Genomic DNA, 16,211 nt, shown 5'->3' with positions numbered 1-16,211 from the left:
GCTCCCTGTTTCGTTGGGCATTTTTTCGGTGGCGTTGCCATGACGACCATCCCAGAGCCATCTCCGAGCTATTTGTCTCCTTCTGTGGGCTGCGGCATTTTCCTTCCTGAATGAGCAGCCGCCTGTGCCCCGCTTCACCCGGGACCTGCTGCCCACCGTGAGTACCACGTCCCCCCCGCCCAGCCCAGCCCCGGGAGCTGCCGCGGGAAGGGACGAAGCCAAACACTCAGAACCCGAGCCGGGGATGCTTCAGTGCTGCCATTCCCCGCTTCAGCATCTCCACGGCCTCGGCCCCTTCCAAACCAGAGCCCATCTTTGTGCCTGCGTCTGCGGGTCACCTCCCGGGCTGGGCAAACACAAAGCAAGCCGAAAACAGAGCGGTGACATTGCACAGGGCTCCGCCAGCCCCACGGGGACAGCAGCTAGCTGGGAATGTCCTTCCTGCTCCAGCAGAGGTGGAGCAGCCTGTGGAGGGAAGGAGGAAGCAGCTGCTGCCCCCGGGGGGGTTCCTGCAGACGGCGGTCCCAGCCCTGGGAAGATGCTCTTGCTCCTGCCTGGAGCAGCCTGGCCCTTTCCCCCTCCCACCTCCCTCCAGCCCAGTCTCCAGGTTGGTGTGCTGGGTGCTGGACTGGGCAGCCCCACGGGGGAGGCCCAGCTCTCCCAGCACAGCCCCCTCCCCAGGGGCCCCTCGGAGCCCACTCGCAGGGGCAGGGAGAGCAACAGACATTCCCCAGGGTAGAAGATGGCAAAATGAGGAGTGACCAAAGCCGGGGAAGCTGAGGGGCTGATGCTGGGGCTGGGAGCACTGGCAATGAAGCTCCCGTGCTGGTTTAGCACCCAACGAGCTCTCTGAAGGGTGGGGCTGGGGTCCTATGACGCCCCCCCCCCCCCCCAGGGGAGCCCGCAGGATGAGTCAGGGCAGAGCTGCCGTGGGGATGGACGCTCAGCTGACGTAAAGCTGCTGCTTTCCCCCTGCCCACGCAGCTCCATCGCTCTCCTCCTGCCAGCTCCTCCTGCTGCTGGCACCAGCTCCTCTGGTGAGGGAGCCCCCAGCCCCCTCCCCTCGCCCCTCACCCCCAGCACTCATCCTCTGTGCAGGGATGAACCCACCCTGAGCCCTGGGAGGTGTGTCGCTCCCTGCCACTGCTGATGCTGAGAGGGGCCAGAAGTGGGACAGCCACCAAAGCTCCCTTCTTCTGTCACCCTCCCATTCGGTAGAGCATGGGCAGGAGCTGCTTGGCATCATGCTGCAGCTGCAGGAGGGGCAGGAGCCGACCTATGGCAGTCTGGGGAGGGGGCTGCCATGTGGAGCATAGGTTCTTGGAGGGCTGGAAACTGAGGAGGGAGCTGGTGGAGAGGGAGGAGAGGTGCTCAGAGAGGAGACAAAGGCAGGAGCTGGTGTGGGGCAGGACAGGAAGCCTGGCAGTGCCCACCAACACCTCCTGGGGCTGAGGAGTTCCATCAGCATGTGCCAGGGCAGAGGCAGCTCACTGCTTGGGTGTCAGAGTTGATATTGTCATGAGAAGTCAGGAAGGATTGGTGTGAATGCTGGTGAGCAATGCCACCTGGTCCCCGGGCACAGCTGCTTCACTCTGCTTCATGCCACCTCAGCAGGGTCCCAGCAGCCTCCTCACAGGGTTTGGGGAGCCAGCAGCTCTCAGACTTCCCCAGGGAGCTGAAGAAGCTCCTGGAGAGCAGCCCAGGACAAGGCTGCCAGCCATGGGCACACACATCAGGCCTCCCGCGCAGAAGTGATGCCCACTCCAGAGGGTACCAGGCTCCCTGGCACTGTAAACACCCAGGCACAGCCCTGGTGGGATGGAGGACACATGCATGAGCAGTACTGGGGAAGACTGGGGTCTTGTGGGCACTGGGGAGGGTCAGAGAAAGTTGCTGGTGAGCTGGTCCTTGCAGCTGTGCCAGGGGCTGGCAGAGCTCTGGGGACCAAGGTTGGGGTGATGCTGCCTGGTCCAGCTTGGCTGCTTTCCATCATCTCTGAAGCATCAGACAAACCATCTCCTGAGTGTGGGCTGCCTGGGAGGTGCAGAGAGGATGTGGAATGAAGAGGAGCAGGGGCTTCATGCTGGCTGTGCTGAGCCACACTGGCCACCCATGGCAGGTAAACGATGGCAGCACCCAGGGGGCTGCACCAGCATCACTTCAGGATCAGGCGGGTGCTCTGGTCACCCAGCAGCAGCCTTTGGAGAGGTCAAAGAGAGAGAAACTTGGGGTCAGGGATCCAGTGCCAGCTGCAGCCCTGTGCCACCCTGAGTGTGGATGGGCCCCAAAAGGAGATATGGTTGAACCAGACATGGGTTTGGACACAGGCAGCCTGGGGGCATTCTTCTTCTCTCCTCTGCCACAGTCAGGTCACATCTGGAGTCCTAGGTCCAGTCCTGGGCTCCCCAGTTCAGAGACAGGGAACTGCTAGCGAGGTCCAGCAGAGGCTACAGATGCTGAGGGGCCTGGAGCATCTCTGTGAGGAGCAAAGGCTGAGAGCCCTGGAGAAGAGCAGCCTCAGAGGGGATCTGATCAGTGCTCAGCAAGAGCTAAAGGCTGTGGGGTAAGAGGCTGGGGCCAGGCTCTTGTCAGTGGTGCCCATGGACAGGACGAGGGGCAACAGGCACAAACTGGAACCCAGGAGGTTCCATCTCAACAGGAGAGGAAACTTCTTTGGTGTGAGGGTGATGGAGCCCTGGAACAGGCTGCCCAGAGAGCTTGTGGAGTCTCCTCTGGAGAGCTTCCAACCCCTCCTGGCCATTGTGATCCTGGGCAGGCTGCTGTGGGTGCCCTGCTTGGGCAGGGGAGTTGGACTGGGTGATTTCTAGAGGTCCCTTCCAACCCCACCATGCTGGGGATCAGCCAGCACAGCTGTGCTGTGGTCCCCCACACTTACCTCACTGTCCCACTGACCAGGAGGGCAGCCAGAGTGGGTCCCACCCAGTACACCCAGTGGTAGTCCCAGCAGCCGGCCAGCAGCGCGGGCCCAAAGGCTCTGGCAGGGTTCATGCAGGCTCCAGACACGCTGCCTCTGAAAGGACAAAATGGGACATGGCTCCAGCTCCTGCCCCCTCCCTGCTGGGACAGGGAGGTGCTGAGCAGCAGCAGTGTGTCCCTTCCAGGGCTGCTTGTTAGGGGCTGAACCTGCTCTGGGTGGGCTCGGGCTGGGACCACCCCGGTCCGCACCCAGACGCAGCTGCTGGGTGCCTGGGGACTATTTGCTTCTCCAGCATAAGGATCTCAGTACCCTAGACTGCTTGGGCTTGGAAGGGACCTTAAAGCCCATCCAGTTCCAACCCCCTGCCATGGGCAGAGACACCACCTGCTAGCCCAGGTTGCTCAAAGCCTCTTGCAGCCTGGCCTTGAACACCTCCAGGGAGGGGGCAAGGATGCCCAGCCCCAAGCAGCTGCTCAGCAGCAGGCAGCTGTGCTTGCTCCTGAGGGGTTCAGCTGCGGGGGAAAGGAAAATAAAGAGAGAAAGAGAGAAACCAAACAGGCCAGGAGGCTACATTCTGACACCCAAAGTAAAAGTGAGACTTGGTGGTTCTCAGAGTGACCCTGAAGTGTCAGGAGAAGGGTGGTCAGAGAGGGGTTCTCTCCTTGGCTTGGGTTTCCCTGGGTTTCATCTCCAAGCCCAGCCATGTGGGGTGGCAACAGGAGGGCTGAGTCTGCTTTGGGGCTCACCAGGAGCTGGATTTTTACCCAGGGAAAGCTCAGTGGCAGGTGGAGGTGAGGCAGGAGAGATGAAGGTGTCTGCAGATGGAGGAAAGCCTCAGCAGACAAACACTTGCCCAGGAGGTTTGTGCAGGGTTTGAACACGAGCTGGCATCCCACTAGAGGGGGCAGTGCCCATGAGCATCCATCACTCTGGCTGCTCCTCAGCTGCATGGTGTCACCCCTGCCACCTCAGCCAGAGCCCTGCCCACGCTTCCAGCAGCCAGGAGGAGATGTGGTGAGGAAAGGCTGCACATGGACCTCTTCTGCTTGCTCAGGGCTCCCTACAGCAAACACCACCCATGCGGCCCCTGGGCCTTATCAGCCCATGCTGGGTACTGGGGAAGGCTGCTGGGGCTCACAGACATGCGTGGGGCACAAGCCAACAGCTTCTCCTGCACCCACCAACTCTGCCCAGAGATGGCAGGGGGCTGGTGGGGGCATCTGCCGGCCTCTGCAGTGTGCTCAGCTGTTCTAGGTGGCATTGGCCAGCAGGTCCTGTGATGTGCTGTGAGGGGGTACATCCCATCTAATCCAATTCCATTTCACCCCATCCCATTTCACCCCATCCAATCCCATCTCATCCCAGCCCATCTCATCCCAGCCCATCTCACCCCAGCCCTCATCTTTGCCCCATCCCAACTCAGCTCACGTCATTCTATCCCATCCCATCCCATCCCATCCCATCCCATCCCATCCCATCCCATCCCATCCCATCCCATCCCATCCCTTCCCATCCCCAGGCACTGTCTCCCTGGTGCAGGATGCAGCAGCCTCAGTGCTGGCCGGGGAGGGACCAGTGCAGCCCTGCCGCTGGCTGCTGAGAGCTGCCCCTGGACCCTGCTCAGCCAGCACCACAGGATGCTCTGAGCACCAGCTCCTGTGGTCGCATCCTGACCCCCTGTTTGAGGCCCTGGCTGGCTGGTGGGAAGAGGGATGGGAGGAGGGCTGCTGAGCTCACCCTGCCAGCACGGTGGCCGTGACGGTGAAGCCGATGCAGACCGGAGCCAGCGGGGACTTGGTCTTCCCATTGACGGCTCCCATGCAGACCACCAAGAACAGGAAGGAGGTCATGATGACCTCGTTCACCAGGGCAGAGGGGACCTGCTCATCACTTGTGATGATGCTGAAGGCTCCTCCTGTGGAATTCCTGTAGGACTCCTGCTCCACCACAGCCTGCACGGGGGGAAGGCCAGGCTGTGCTGTCCAGGCTCCATATTGTGACCTTTCCCAGGCATATGTCCTCGCTGTGAGGCCAGCGTGGGCGATGCAGCAGGTTAAATGCAGCTAATCTCATCACTTTCCTCCTGAAAGCCAGCCCCACGCTCCTGGCAGACACCAGCTCATCAGCCAAGGCTCTTCAGCACCTCCTGAGACAAGGAGCCAGCCGGCAGGAGCCTCTCCCAGCCCCCGGGGGGTTCGTGGTGGCCAAACCTCCCTGCGCCACTGAGAGCCCCATGGCTGGGCGCTGGGAATGGGCAGCACTGAGCAGCAGTGGAGCACAGCAGAGGAGCACCAAGGCACACGGGGAGGCAGCAGCAGGCACCACGCGTGAGCACGGAGCTGCAGGGGTGTCCTGCCTCACCCTGTGGCCAGTTAGCTGCCAGAGCAAACCTCTGGAGAGGAAGCTGCCATCAAGAATTCCTTAGCCAGGCCCCAAAGCGTGGTGCAGACCTGAGCCTGGGGTGGGGAGTGAGGTGTCTTGAGTCCTGCAGTCAGAGTGTGAAGGGTGTGTGGGGGGAGGAATCAGTTACCCTGGCCCCAAGCAGCAGACAAACCCTGCACCCACACAGCAAACCCCTGAGCTGTGTCAGCTGCTGAGAAACCACCACTCTTAATCACAGAGTCCTGGAATCAGGAAGGTTGCAAAAGGCTCCTAAGATCATCCAGTCCAACCTTCTACCCAACAGCTCCATGCCCACCAAACCCTGACCCCAGGTGCCATGGCCACAGGTTTCTTGAACACCTCCAGGGATGGGGACTCCACCACTTCCCTGGGCAGCCTGTGCCAATCCCTGACCACTTACACCAAGTCCACCTCACCCTTCCCATCACTCACTGCTGCTGCTGCTGCTGCTGGAGCCCCCAGGGCTGGGTGACAGGCTGGGACTGGCAAGGAAAGTCAGCTGGAGTCCCTCACCCCTGTGTTACCCCTGCTTAAAGAGACCCCCCCAGGGTGTCCATACCTTTGCCAGGCCAGCTCCTATCACCCCTCCACAGAGCTGGGAGAGCCAGTAAGGAATAAGCATGGTGATGTTCAGCCCTCCAGCCAGCCACACTGCCAGGGATGCTGCAGGGTTGAGGTGGCCTCCACTGCAAAGGAGAGAGGAGCATCAGCGAGGGGTTCACTCCAGGGGCTGGAGCCACAAAGGCTCTTTCAGCACTTGGCCATGAGAAGGGGCTGCAGAAGAGCAGAATCTGGCAGTATCTCTGCAGGTACTGCTTTGCACCTGCAGCATCTCCATGCTGGACACCAACACCTCCTGTGTGCTGCTGGAGGGGCAGGAGCTGCCCTGGGGCGGTCTGAGGGACAGGTCTGGGGGAGAGGGCTGTGTCTCCAGTGCTCTGCAGGTGCTTCCAGGAGCTCCCACAGCACTACCAGGAGATGTTCAGGGAGAAGAGGTCTTCCCTGGCATTGTGGGGTGCTGCAGGACATGGAGTGCACCCAAGGCCTTGATACAGGGGAGTTACAGCACTGGCCCCTTTCCCAGCATGAGCTGTGCCTGTGGCAGCAGCACAGGCTGCCCACCAGCCCTGTCTGGAGCAGCTCCTGCAGGAGGAAATCACTCCCTGGTAGATCCTTGTGGCAAACAGCTGTGCTGACAGGGAGAGGAGGCACTGATGGAACTGGTGCCCAGCCTGGCAGGACATATAGAATGATAGAATTGCTTGGGTTGGACCATCCAGGCCAACCTTCAACCCAACACCACCATGGCCACCAAACCATGTCCCCAAGTGCCATGGCCACAGGTTTCCTGAACAGCCCCAGGGATGGGGACTCCACCACCTCCCTGGGCAGCCTGTGCCAAGCCCTGACCACTCTTGCAGCAAAGAAATTGTTCCTCACATCCAACCTAACCCTCCCCTGGCACCATTTCAGGCCATTTCTTTTCCTTCTATCACCTGGTACCAGGGAGAAGAGACCAACCTCCATCTCACTCCAGCCTCCTTTCAGGGAGGTGTAGAGAGCAATGAGGTCTCCCCCCAGCCTCCTCTTCTCCAGGCTGAACAACCCCAGGTCCCTCAGCTGCTCCTCACCAGCCCTGCTCTCCAGACCCTTCCCCAGCTCCATTGCCCTCCTCAGGACCTGCTCCAGCTCCTCAATGTCCTTCTTGGAGGGAGGAGCCCAACACTGACCCCAGGTTCGAGGGGCAACCTCACCAGTGCCCAGCACAGGGGCACCATTGCTTCCCTCCTCCTGCTGGCCACAGATCAGCCACAGATGTAGGAGGAAAACCAAGTTGCAGTTTAGGCTGTGTGTGTGATCCTCTGGTGGGATTGCAGGGCACAGCCAAATCACAGAAGGTATTCTTGAGGTCCTCTGGACCTGCCCCAGCTCCTCAATGTCCTTCTTGGAAAACTGACCCCAAATTCAAGGTGTGGCCTCAGCACTGCTGAGTCCAGGTGGACAATCACTTCCCTGCTCCTGCTGGCCACACATCCAGGCCAGGGCACATGCTCCCAGGGAGGCAGGGAAGGGGCCAAGCACTCCTGGAGAGGGCTGAGGCCACCTCTCAGGGACAGCAGCACCACAGGAAAAACTGGGATTTGAGGCTTTATCTGCCTCTGCTCCTCAGAGTCGGGAAGGCAGCAGGGTCTCCTTGCAGCCTTGCCCAGCACAGCCCTGGGAAGGACTGGCAGGAGCTGCTGCTCACCTAAATCCTCCACCATGAAGCTCCCAGGCGAGAGGAGCTCAGATAGCTGCTAATTGGAACAGATTAGCACGGGGGGGACACAGTGATGGAGTTTCATAACCAGCCAGCCTGGGTAGGCATTGCTGGGGCAGGCGATGAGTCAGGTGCCTGGGAGCTGTAATTACCTCTGCTCCAGCTGCAATTAAAGACCCAGCACAGCAGCACCACGGCAAGGAGCTGCCTGCTGAGGCTCCCTGGACAGGGTTCTGCCTGCAGACATCTCCAGGATGGGTGGGAGCCCAGGAGTTCAAGAAGGATCTGTCTGCAAATAAATCCCACCTGGAGCACCTAGCCAGCGACCTCCCACCCCTGGCTGGGTCCTCTCTGGGCACAGAGTCACAGACTGCATTGGGTTGGAAGGGACCCTCGAAGCTCATCCTGTCCAGCCCCACTGCAGGCAGCAGAGACACCTCCAGGCTGCCCAGGGACACATCAAGTCTGATCTTGAATGTCTCCAGGGATGGAGCCTCAACCACATCCCTGGGCAGCCTGTTCCAGTGTCTCCCCACCCTCATTGTGCAGAGCTTCCTCCTGATGCCCAACCTAAATCTGCCCTGCTGCAGTTTCATACCATGGACCCTCACCCTGTCACTACAAACCCCTAAACCCTCCCTTTAGGCTAAAACACCCAGACCCTGAGCCAGCTCTTCCTGGCTTCAGAGCTAATGGGGGACCCACGGGACACCTCTGCCTCCCCTCATCACAAAGCCCTCCCCATTCTGCTCCCTCTTTCCATGGCTCCCCTGCACCGTGGGCTTTGGGGTGCAGTGGGCACCCAGCTCAGCTCCTCTGGCACATGCCCCCCCCTAAACCTCACCCCAAGGCTTCTTTCTCCTAATCAGGCACTGCTAAATCATCAGTTTGCTCTGACCCTGAGCCCCCCTCCCTGGTTTGTGTCCCAGCCCAGAGCCACCCCATCCCTGGGCTGAGTGGGTGCCACCAGAAGAAGGCAACAAAGCCCCACAGGGACTGTTCCAGCTCCTGCCTTCAGGATAAATGCCCGTGGCAAACATCAGCTTTTGTATGGAGCAGGTTTGTCTGAAGGTTGCTTTTGAGGAGCTGAAGCCATTTGTGAAAGGAATTCAGTCTTCAGCTGCAAACACCCAGGGGAGCAGCATCCTTGGGGCAGGCTGCTCCCTTCTGACATCCTTTAAATGCCAACATCTCAGCCTTCCACAGCAAGGAGCCTGCCTGCCTCAGCTGTGACCAATTTCATTACCAGGGGCTAAAAATAAAGCACTGCCCTCCAAAGCCAAGCAAACTCCTCCCCAAACCAACCTGCCCTGGGTGGCTACCACCACCACCTGTGCAGCCAGGCTGCTCACCGAGAGGCTGGGTGGCAGCACAGCATGGCTGTGGCAGCACACATCCCAAAGGCAGAGTGTGGGGAGCCAGGAGCACCAATCCCACAATGCCAGGTTGGAAGGGACCCCAAGGATCCTCTGGTCCAACCTTTCAAGGTGATGGTGGAGCTGAAATGAGCTGGCCCAGCACCCTGCCAAGCTGAGCCTTCAAACTGTCCAATGCAGGGGACTCCACTGCTTGCCTTGGGAGATGATCCCAATGCCCAGCTGTTCTCATGGAAAAACACTTCCTTCTGGATTCTCCCCAGCAGCAACTTGTCCCCACCACCCCTTGGGGCTCCTCATAAGAAGGGAGTCTCCACTGTCCTGGTCCCCACTCAGCACGGAAGCCAGCTGGGTGCTGCAGCAGGGCCCCTGCCACCCCGCTGAGGCACCAGGGGAGGTGCCAGCCCCTCCTTACCTGATGCCTCCCAGGATGGAGATGATGGGGCCCAATGCCAGCCCGTGGGCGAGGGCAGGCTGCAGCAGCCCCGTGTCCCTGGAGTCCTTGAGCACGGAGAGGCAGCCGGTGAAGACGAAGAGCGCAGTGCCCAGCAGCTCGGCCACGCAGGGCTGCAGGTAGAGCTCGTACCAGTGAGGCCGTGGGGGCTTGGTCTGCACGTCCAGCACCATCATCTCCTTCACCACGGGGTGACCACGCTCGCCAGTGGCCATGGAAGGGGATGGAAGGAAGCAGGAGGAGTCCTGGTTGCAGTTGGTCTCACAGTCACCGCCACGGAGACGCTGGGGACGGAGGCTCGGGTCTCGGAGGGGTCCCGGTGGAGGGACAAGACCCCTTGAGGAGCAACCCTGCTTGTGCTGCTGAAAGGCTGCCAGGCTCCTCTTGACCTGTATGAGGGGGCAGGGGGTGGGGGGGAGGTTCCACAAATGGATTGAGAGGGAAAAAAACAAGAAGGGGTAATAAAAGCTGATGGGCCAGCCCCAGGAATATAAAAGCTCTTTATCTCCACCACTCCTTGCTTCAAGGCTTTGGGGTGGGTTGGTATTTTGGCACATGGCAAATACTTGGGGTTTCATTTGTGTTACATCAGACCCAGAAGAACTGCTAAAGTGACAGATTAGCCTCAAGTTACTGGAGGAGCCTGCTTGAGCCAGAGCCAGTTCCTCTAAACCTCACCCCAAGTTCTGCCCAGAGCTCCTGAAGTGAGGGGCACATATCCCCCTTTCACTGCTCTCATGGCTGAGCAATAGCTAAAGAGAGAGGGAGGGAAGGAGGGACAAGGGGCAAGAGGCTGGGGCCAGACTCCTCTCAGTGGTGCCCAGGAACAGGACAAGGGGCAACAGGAACAAACTGGAACCCAGGAGGAGAAGCTTTGGTGCGAGGGTGCTGGAGCAGGCTGCCCAGAGAGGCTGTGGAATCTCCTTCTCTGGAGAGCTTCCAACCCCACCTGGCCACTGTGATCCTGGGCAAGCTGCTGTGGGTGCCCCTGCTTGAGCAGAGGAGTTGGACTGGATGATCTCCAGGGGTCACTTCCAACCCTCACCATGCTGGGATTGTTGTGAGGGTGCCAAGGGATCCGCCCAGCACTGTGAAAGTTGACTGTGATCAAACACTTTATACAGGGGGTCACCACATTCAGGCCATGGAGCTGCAGTCATCAGGCAGGGGAGGGGACAGCCAGAAAGCTGCAGCCTGGCAGGGGATGGTGGGCACCACCACACAGCCACAGGCACAGCAGAAACAGCCCTGGTGAGGCACAGGTGGGCTCTGCTCGGTGCAGGCTCCAGGATCGCATCTGCTGCCCTGCTGAGGACCCCTCAGGAGGTGAGCTTGGTGGCATTTCACCTCCTTGAGCAATCTCCTGCAGCCTCTCATGTTTGTGGTGGCTGATTAAGGATTTGGGCTCCCAGATTATTCCTCTCTTTTACCTCTCCTAAGCAAGGCTGGAGATGTTTTATGATGTTTTCACAAGGCACTGGGGATGGGAAGGAAATTTCCACTTGCCTGTCCCAGGGGAGGCTGCTGCTGGCCACATGGCAGGCTACAAGGGAATTCCAGGTCAGGAACTCCTAAGTGAGCCTGTACAAACTCTGCTTCCAGCCTGAGAGGTTGTTTCCTGCACACACAGGCATGAGGTGATAGAAGTCACTGGAATATGGAGTGTGAGTGGTTGGGGTTGGCTGGCCTTCAGGGTTCCTCTTTGAATCCCCTCATGGACCTGTGGAAAAGACCTGAGTCAATCTTGTCATGTGCCTAAGCACAATCACCTGGAGCCAGTCTCCAGTAGGGAGATCAAACCCAGCCAGCACCACCCCCCAGCACAACCAGCTGAGGGTCTCACTGGCAGGGATTTTAACCGGGGCCAAAGGACCTCAGGTTTCAGGACCCTCATGATGAGAGGCTCAGGTGAGATGCTCAGGTTCCCTCTGGTGCCTCTTTCCAACAGGTCCTAACAACACTGGCATGGCAGCAGGGCACCAGGAGATGGCTGAGCTGCCCCAAAACACCAGCAGCATGAACCAGCCCCAGGAGCCAGCCCAGGGCTCTGCTGTTCCTCAGCCAGAGCAGAGGCAGCAAGATGGTTCCTTCCAGACACTGCTGCCATGTGCTGGTGCAGGGACTGCTGAGGGAGCTGGGGATGTCCAGCCTGGGGAAGAGCAGGCTGAGGGGAGACCTCATTGCTCCCTACAGCTGCCTGAAAGGAGTTTAGAGGCATGTGGAGATTGGTCTCTTCTTCCTAATCTCAGGTGACAGAAAGAGAGGAAATGGCCTGAAATGGTGCCAGGGGAGGCTTAGGTTGCAGATGAGGAACAATTTCTATGCTGCAGGAGTGGTCAGGGATTGGAACAGGCTGCCCAGGGAGGTGGTGGAGTCCCCATCCCTGGAGGTGTTCAAGAAATGTGTGGCCATGGCACTTGGGGACATGGTTTAGTGGCCATGGTGGTGTTGGGTTGATGGTTGGACTCAGTGCTCTCAGAGGTCTCTTCCAGTTCAAACACCTCTACAATCCTATGAGCTGCTTCTCCTACAGGGCCAAGAGGCTCCACACCAGGTGGCAGGCAGCACTGCTTGGGCATCTGATGATCTTGGAGGTCTCTTCCAACCTGGTCTGGTCTATTCTATTCTATTCTATTCTATTCTATTCTATTCTATTCTATTCTATGTCTGGTACCTGGTGGGAAAACATCTGACAGACAGCAGCTGGGAGATGTCAGCACTGGGAAACCACTGCTGTGGTTTGGAGGATCAGGGAATCACAGAATCAATAAGGTTGGAAAAGACTTCAGAGATCATCAAGTCCAACCTGTCACCCAACACCTCAGGACTACTAAACCATGGCACCAAGTGCCACATCCAGTCCCCTCTTGAACACCTCCAGGGATGGGGACTCCACCACCTCCCTGGGCAGCACATTCCAATGGCCAACAACTCTCTCTGGGAAGAGCTTTCTCCTCACCTCCAGCCTAAACCTCCCCTGGCAGAGGAAATGTTGGGTTTTTTGTGGGGGTTTTTGTGTTGCCACATGGATGTGCCACTAACAAAGAGCTCAGCTGGCAGCTTCTTGCCTGTGCCCCTGGATTCCAAGGAATGCTGCTGTTCTCCAAGCACTGCCTTGGTGTGAGGGTGGCTACAAGGGCAAACCCCACAGTTCTGGAGGTGATTTGAGCTAACCTCAGAACCAGGGACAAATCCAGGCAACAAAACAGCAACACTTTTGGCAGCCATCATTTGTGGCTCCTAAAGTGCTCTCCTAAATCCTACTGGAACCTCCTGGTGGACAAAATGAGGCCAGGGCATGGCTTGGCTCATCACCAAACCACTCCAGCCAAGGGGCAGAGCAGGCTCTGGCAGCATGGGAGGGCAGATGGGCAAAGCACAAACTGACCATCAAGGAATTGTCTCCACTTGTCAGCTGTGCTGGCTGAGAAGTGCCAGAAGAGCATCAAGACATCGGGCACAGATGTGGTCAGAAGTCACAGTGTAGAAGATGAGCATGGGCAAGGCAAAGAACTCCAGACTGAGGGGTCCACCAAGGCCTGAAGGGAACAGCATCATCTCAGCAGGCTTGTGGCTGCCTGGAGTCTGCCATGCAGGCATAGAATGGTGTGGGTTGGACAAGACCTTGAAGACCTTTTAGTTCCAGCATCTTTACCACGGGGCAGTGGACATCTTCCACTAGACCAGGTGGCTCCAAGCCCCAGCTGAGCTGGCCTTGAAAAGGTTTACAGCAGCAATATGCATGATCTATATTTATCCTCATGCAGTGGCAGAGGTGGTGCTGGATTTCACCTCTGCTTGCCCTGAACTGTGGCTTCCCTGCACTCACAACTCCTGAGCAGAACAGGGTCTCCTAACACCTAAGTGACTGCTGCAGACCCATCTCCAGCTTCACCTCATAGGTTCATATGGGCTGGGCTGGAAGGGACCTTGAAGATCACCTAGTTCCAACCCCCTCACATGGGCAGGGACACCTCCCACCAGCCCAGCTTGCTCAAGTCCTCATCCAACCTGAACTTGAACACCTTCAGGGAGGGAGCATCCAAGACCTTCTTGGACAACCTGTTCCAGTGTCTCCTCATCCTCACTGTCAAGGATTCCTTCCTAATCTCCACTCTCAATCTGCCCTCCCTGAGCTTCAATCCATTCAATCCAACACTCCTCTCAGAAGAGGCTTCTCCAGCACCTGCCTCTTCTTCAGCCACCACTGTGAGGTGAAGAAACACACCCTGCTCTCAGCACCCTTGGCCCCTCAGGGATGAGAGGAAATTCTTGGCACCAAGGTTTGCCCAGCAAGCCTGAAGGAAAGCTCTGCTGGTGGGGAAAGGCGTGGGGATGGGAAGAGAGAAATCTGTTCCTATTAGCAGCCACTTATTTTTGTCCTTGTTTGTGCTTGCACCCGTTTGTTAAATAAGTGACAACAGCAACTGTGTCAACTAGAACAGGAAATGGTGGCACAAAGCAAGCAGCAGCTTCCAAAGATACTTTTTAGGAACCACAGAGAACATTTCCCATCTCCATGGGCGGAAAAGCCAGAAGGCCCTGGTTTCATCCAGCCCTCTCCACTCTTCCATCCTGCTTCTGCTTGCAGATCTGCCACCTTTCAATGGGAAAGATGTGAACCATCCCTGGGGCACATGAGGAAGAGTGTGGCTAGCAGGTCCAAGAAGGTTCTCCTCCCCCTCTACTCTGCCTTGCTGAGGTCCTGGCTCCAGTTCAGGGCTCCCCAGTTCAAGAGAGACAGGGAACTGCTGGGGAGAGTCCAGCAGAGGCCACAAAGATGCTGAGGGGCCTGGAGCATCTCTGTGAGGAGGGAAGGCTGAGAGCCCTGGGGGTGTTGAGCCTGGAGAAGAGGAGCCCCAGAGGGGATCTGATCAGTGCTCAACAAGAGCCAAAGGCTGGGAGGCAAGGAGATGGGGCCAGTCTCAGTGGTACCCAGGGACAGGACGAGGGGCAATGGGCACAAACTGGAACCCAGGAGGTTCCATCTGAACCAGAGGAGAAACTTGTTTGGTGTGAGGGTGCTGGAGCCCTGGAGCAGGCTGCCCAGAGAGGTTGTGGAGTCTCCTCTGAAGAGCTTCCAACCCCCCCTGGCCATTGTGATCCTGGGCAAGCTGCTGTGGGTGCCCTGCTTGAGCAGGGGGTTGGACTGGATGATCTGCAGGGGTCCCTTCCAATCCCAGCACGCTGGCATTGTGGGATCTCTGTTACAGCAGGATACTGAAGGTCTAAGTGTCCCCAGCTGCAGCTACTCTGGCTGCACAGCTTCAGCAGGGACCATGCACAGCCACACTTGGTAAGGAACAGCAAATGGAGGAGGAGTTGGGAGTGGGTGATTTCTAGAGGTCCCCTCCACCGCCACCATGCTGGAGTTCCATGGATTCTCTGTTGGAGCAGTGCTGGCACGTTTTATAGGCCAGATTTCCAGCTGCACATCTGTAAAAGCTCTGCAGAAGGTATTTCAGTGAGGAAAGACCCAGTGCCCATGGTCAGCTCTTTCAGAAGGCCATAAAGAGGCAAAGGCAACTCCTTTGACACTGCCTTATCTTTACAGTATTTGCCTTGGGGACTGACAGCCTTGATGATTACCCCATGGCACTGAGTGAGAAGCTGCAGAATTCTTTGCAGCTCCTAGCAGTGACACAGGTTAGGTGACCTCTGCTCATTTATAGACCCTGCATTGCATCAGAGGCTTCCTCCCAACTGCTACTGGAATGCTGGAGAGCAGATGGAAATTTCCAAGGGCTCTTCAGGCAGGCTTAAGCCTTGTCTGCTGGAAAACAGGGACAGATTTGGGTCAGCTCTGCATGCACAGACTGGGGTTTGAGAAGGGAAAAGAAGCAGTGGGATGAAGCCACACTCAGCCCTTAATGCTGTTACTTCATATTCAAATCCACCAAGCTCTCAGAGAAGAGAGGGAGGGTCCTGGTTCCACACGGCGCACACACGTGGACCCCTGTCCTGCACTTGGATCCTCACAACTGCCCTGCAAGGCCAACCACAGAACCATTCCACCCTCAACAACCATGTTTCATGGAATAGTTTTTCTTGGAAAAGCCCTTCAAGATCATCCAGTCCAACCATTCTCTAACTCTAAACCGTTCTAAACCGTGGCCCTCAGCACCACATCTCTGCCTCTTTGAAACACCTCCAGGGATGGGGATTCAACCCTGGGCAGCCGGTGCCAGTGTTTGAGAGCCCTTTTAGTGGAGGAGTTTCTTCTAACATCCAACCTAAGCCTCCCCTGGTGCATTTTGAGGCAATTTCCTTCTGGAAGTGTCCCTCCTTTCCCCATGCCCCTGCAGCACAGAGACCTGACAGACCTTGTAAGCACCAAGCGAGCAGCTGCAGAGAAGCTGGAAACACCCCGTGCTGAGCCGACAGCTGCCTGTCACTGCCTCCCCAGAGCTGGATAATCCCTGGAAGGACCTCAGTTTAATTCTCTAGGAGGAGACTCCTCTTACCCACCTTTTAAGATGCTCAACACGGGTGGAACAGAGGCACAGCAAAGCGTAATCTCCTAAGTGGTGGTTGAAGCTTGGACAGAGTGAGGATCAAGCCCCAGGACTCAGCATGGAGCAGAGATGAGGATTTTCTTGTACCTGTCAGGAACAATTGGTGACAGACACCTCAAAGGCAGGCAGGGCCCACGTGCTCTGACTCTCTGGGTTTGCCATGACAACTGGGCTCAGCATCCTGCTCCAGCAAAAGCTTCACAGCCCCTGGCACTGGGAGAACAGCAGAGCGCCCAGGGCGGCAGCTCTGCCCAGACACAGCTCC

The 16,211-nt window shown here is 57.9% G+C and overlaps 1 protein-coding gene across 1 annotated transcript; it reads right to left on the bottom strand.

Annotated features, from left to right (window-relative positions):
• Positions 1–2,725: 2,725 nt before the first annotated feature.
• On the bottom strand, positions 2,726–9,820 carry AQP8 (aquaporin 8). Its single transcript, XM_054180548.1, has 4 exons — positions 9,393–9,820; positions 5,901–6,027; positions 4,676–4,890; positions 2,726–3,031 (listed from the first exon to the last, which is right to left on the bottom strand). The coding sequence occupies exons 1-4, from the start codon at positions 9,644–9,646 to the stop codon at positions 2,893–2,895; spliced, it is 735 nt and encodes a 244-aa protein (XP_054036523.1). The 5' UTR covers positions 9,647–9,820; the 3' UTR covers positions 2,726–2,892.
• Between the last annotated feature and the right edge of the window lie 6,391 nt (positions 9,821–16,211).

The sequence above is a fragment of the Dryobates pubescens genome, chromosome 4 (genome assembly GCF_014839835.1).
Source record: "Dryobates pubescens isolate bDryPub1 chromosome 4, bDryPub1.pri, whole genome shotgun sequence".
Taxonomy (NCBI): Eukaryota; Metazoa; Chordata; class Aves; order Piciformes; family Picidae; genus Dryobates; species Dryobates pubescens.
Note: the sequence above shows the minus strand (reverse complement) of the source record. Positions and strands in the feature narration are given on the sequence as shown.

Coding starts and splice junctions, on each gene's coding strand:
- AQP8 (XM_054180548.1), bottom strand. CDS start 9,646: ATGGCCACTGGCGAGCGTGGTCACCCCGTGGTGAAGGAGATGATGGTG. Junction 6,028..9,392: donor TCCATCCTGGGAGGCATCAG/GTAAGGAGGGGC, acceptor TCTCCTTTGCAG/TGGAGGCCACCTCAACCCTG. Junction 3,032..4,675: donor ACGGCCACCGTGCTGGCAGG/GTGAGCTCAGCA, acceptor TTGTCCTTTCAG/AGGCAGCGTGTCTGGAGCCT.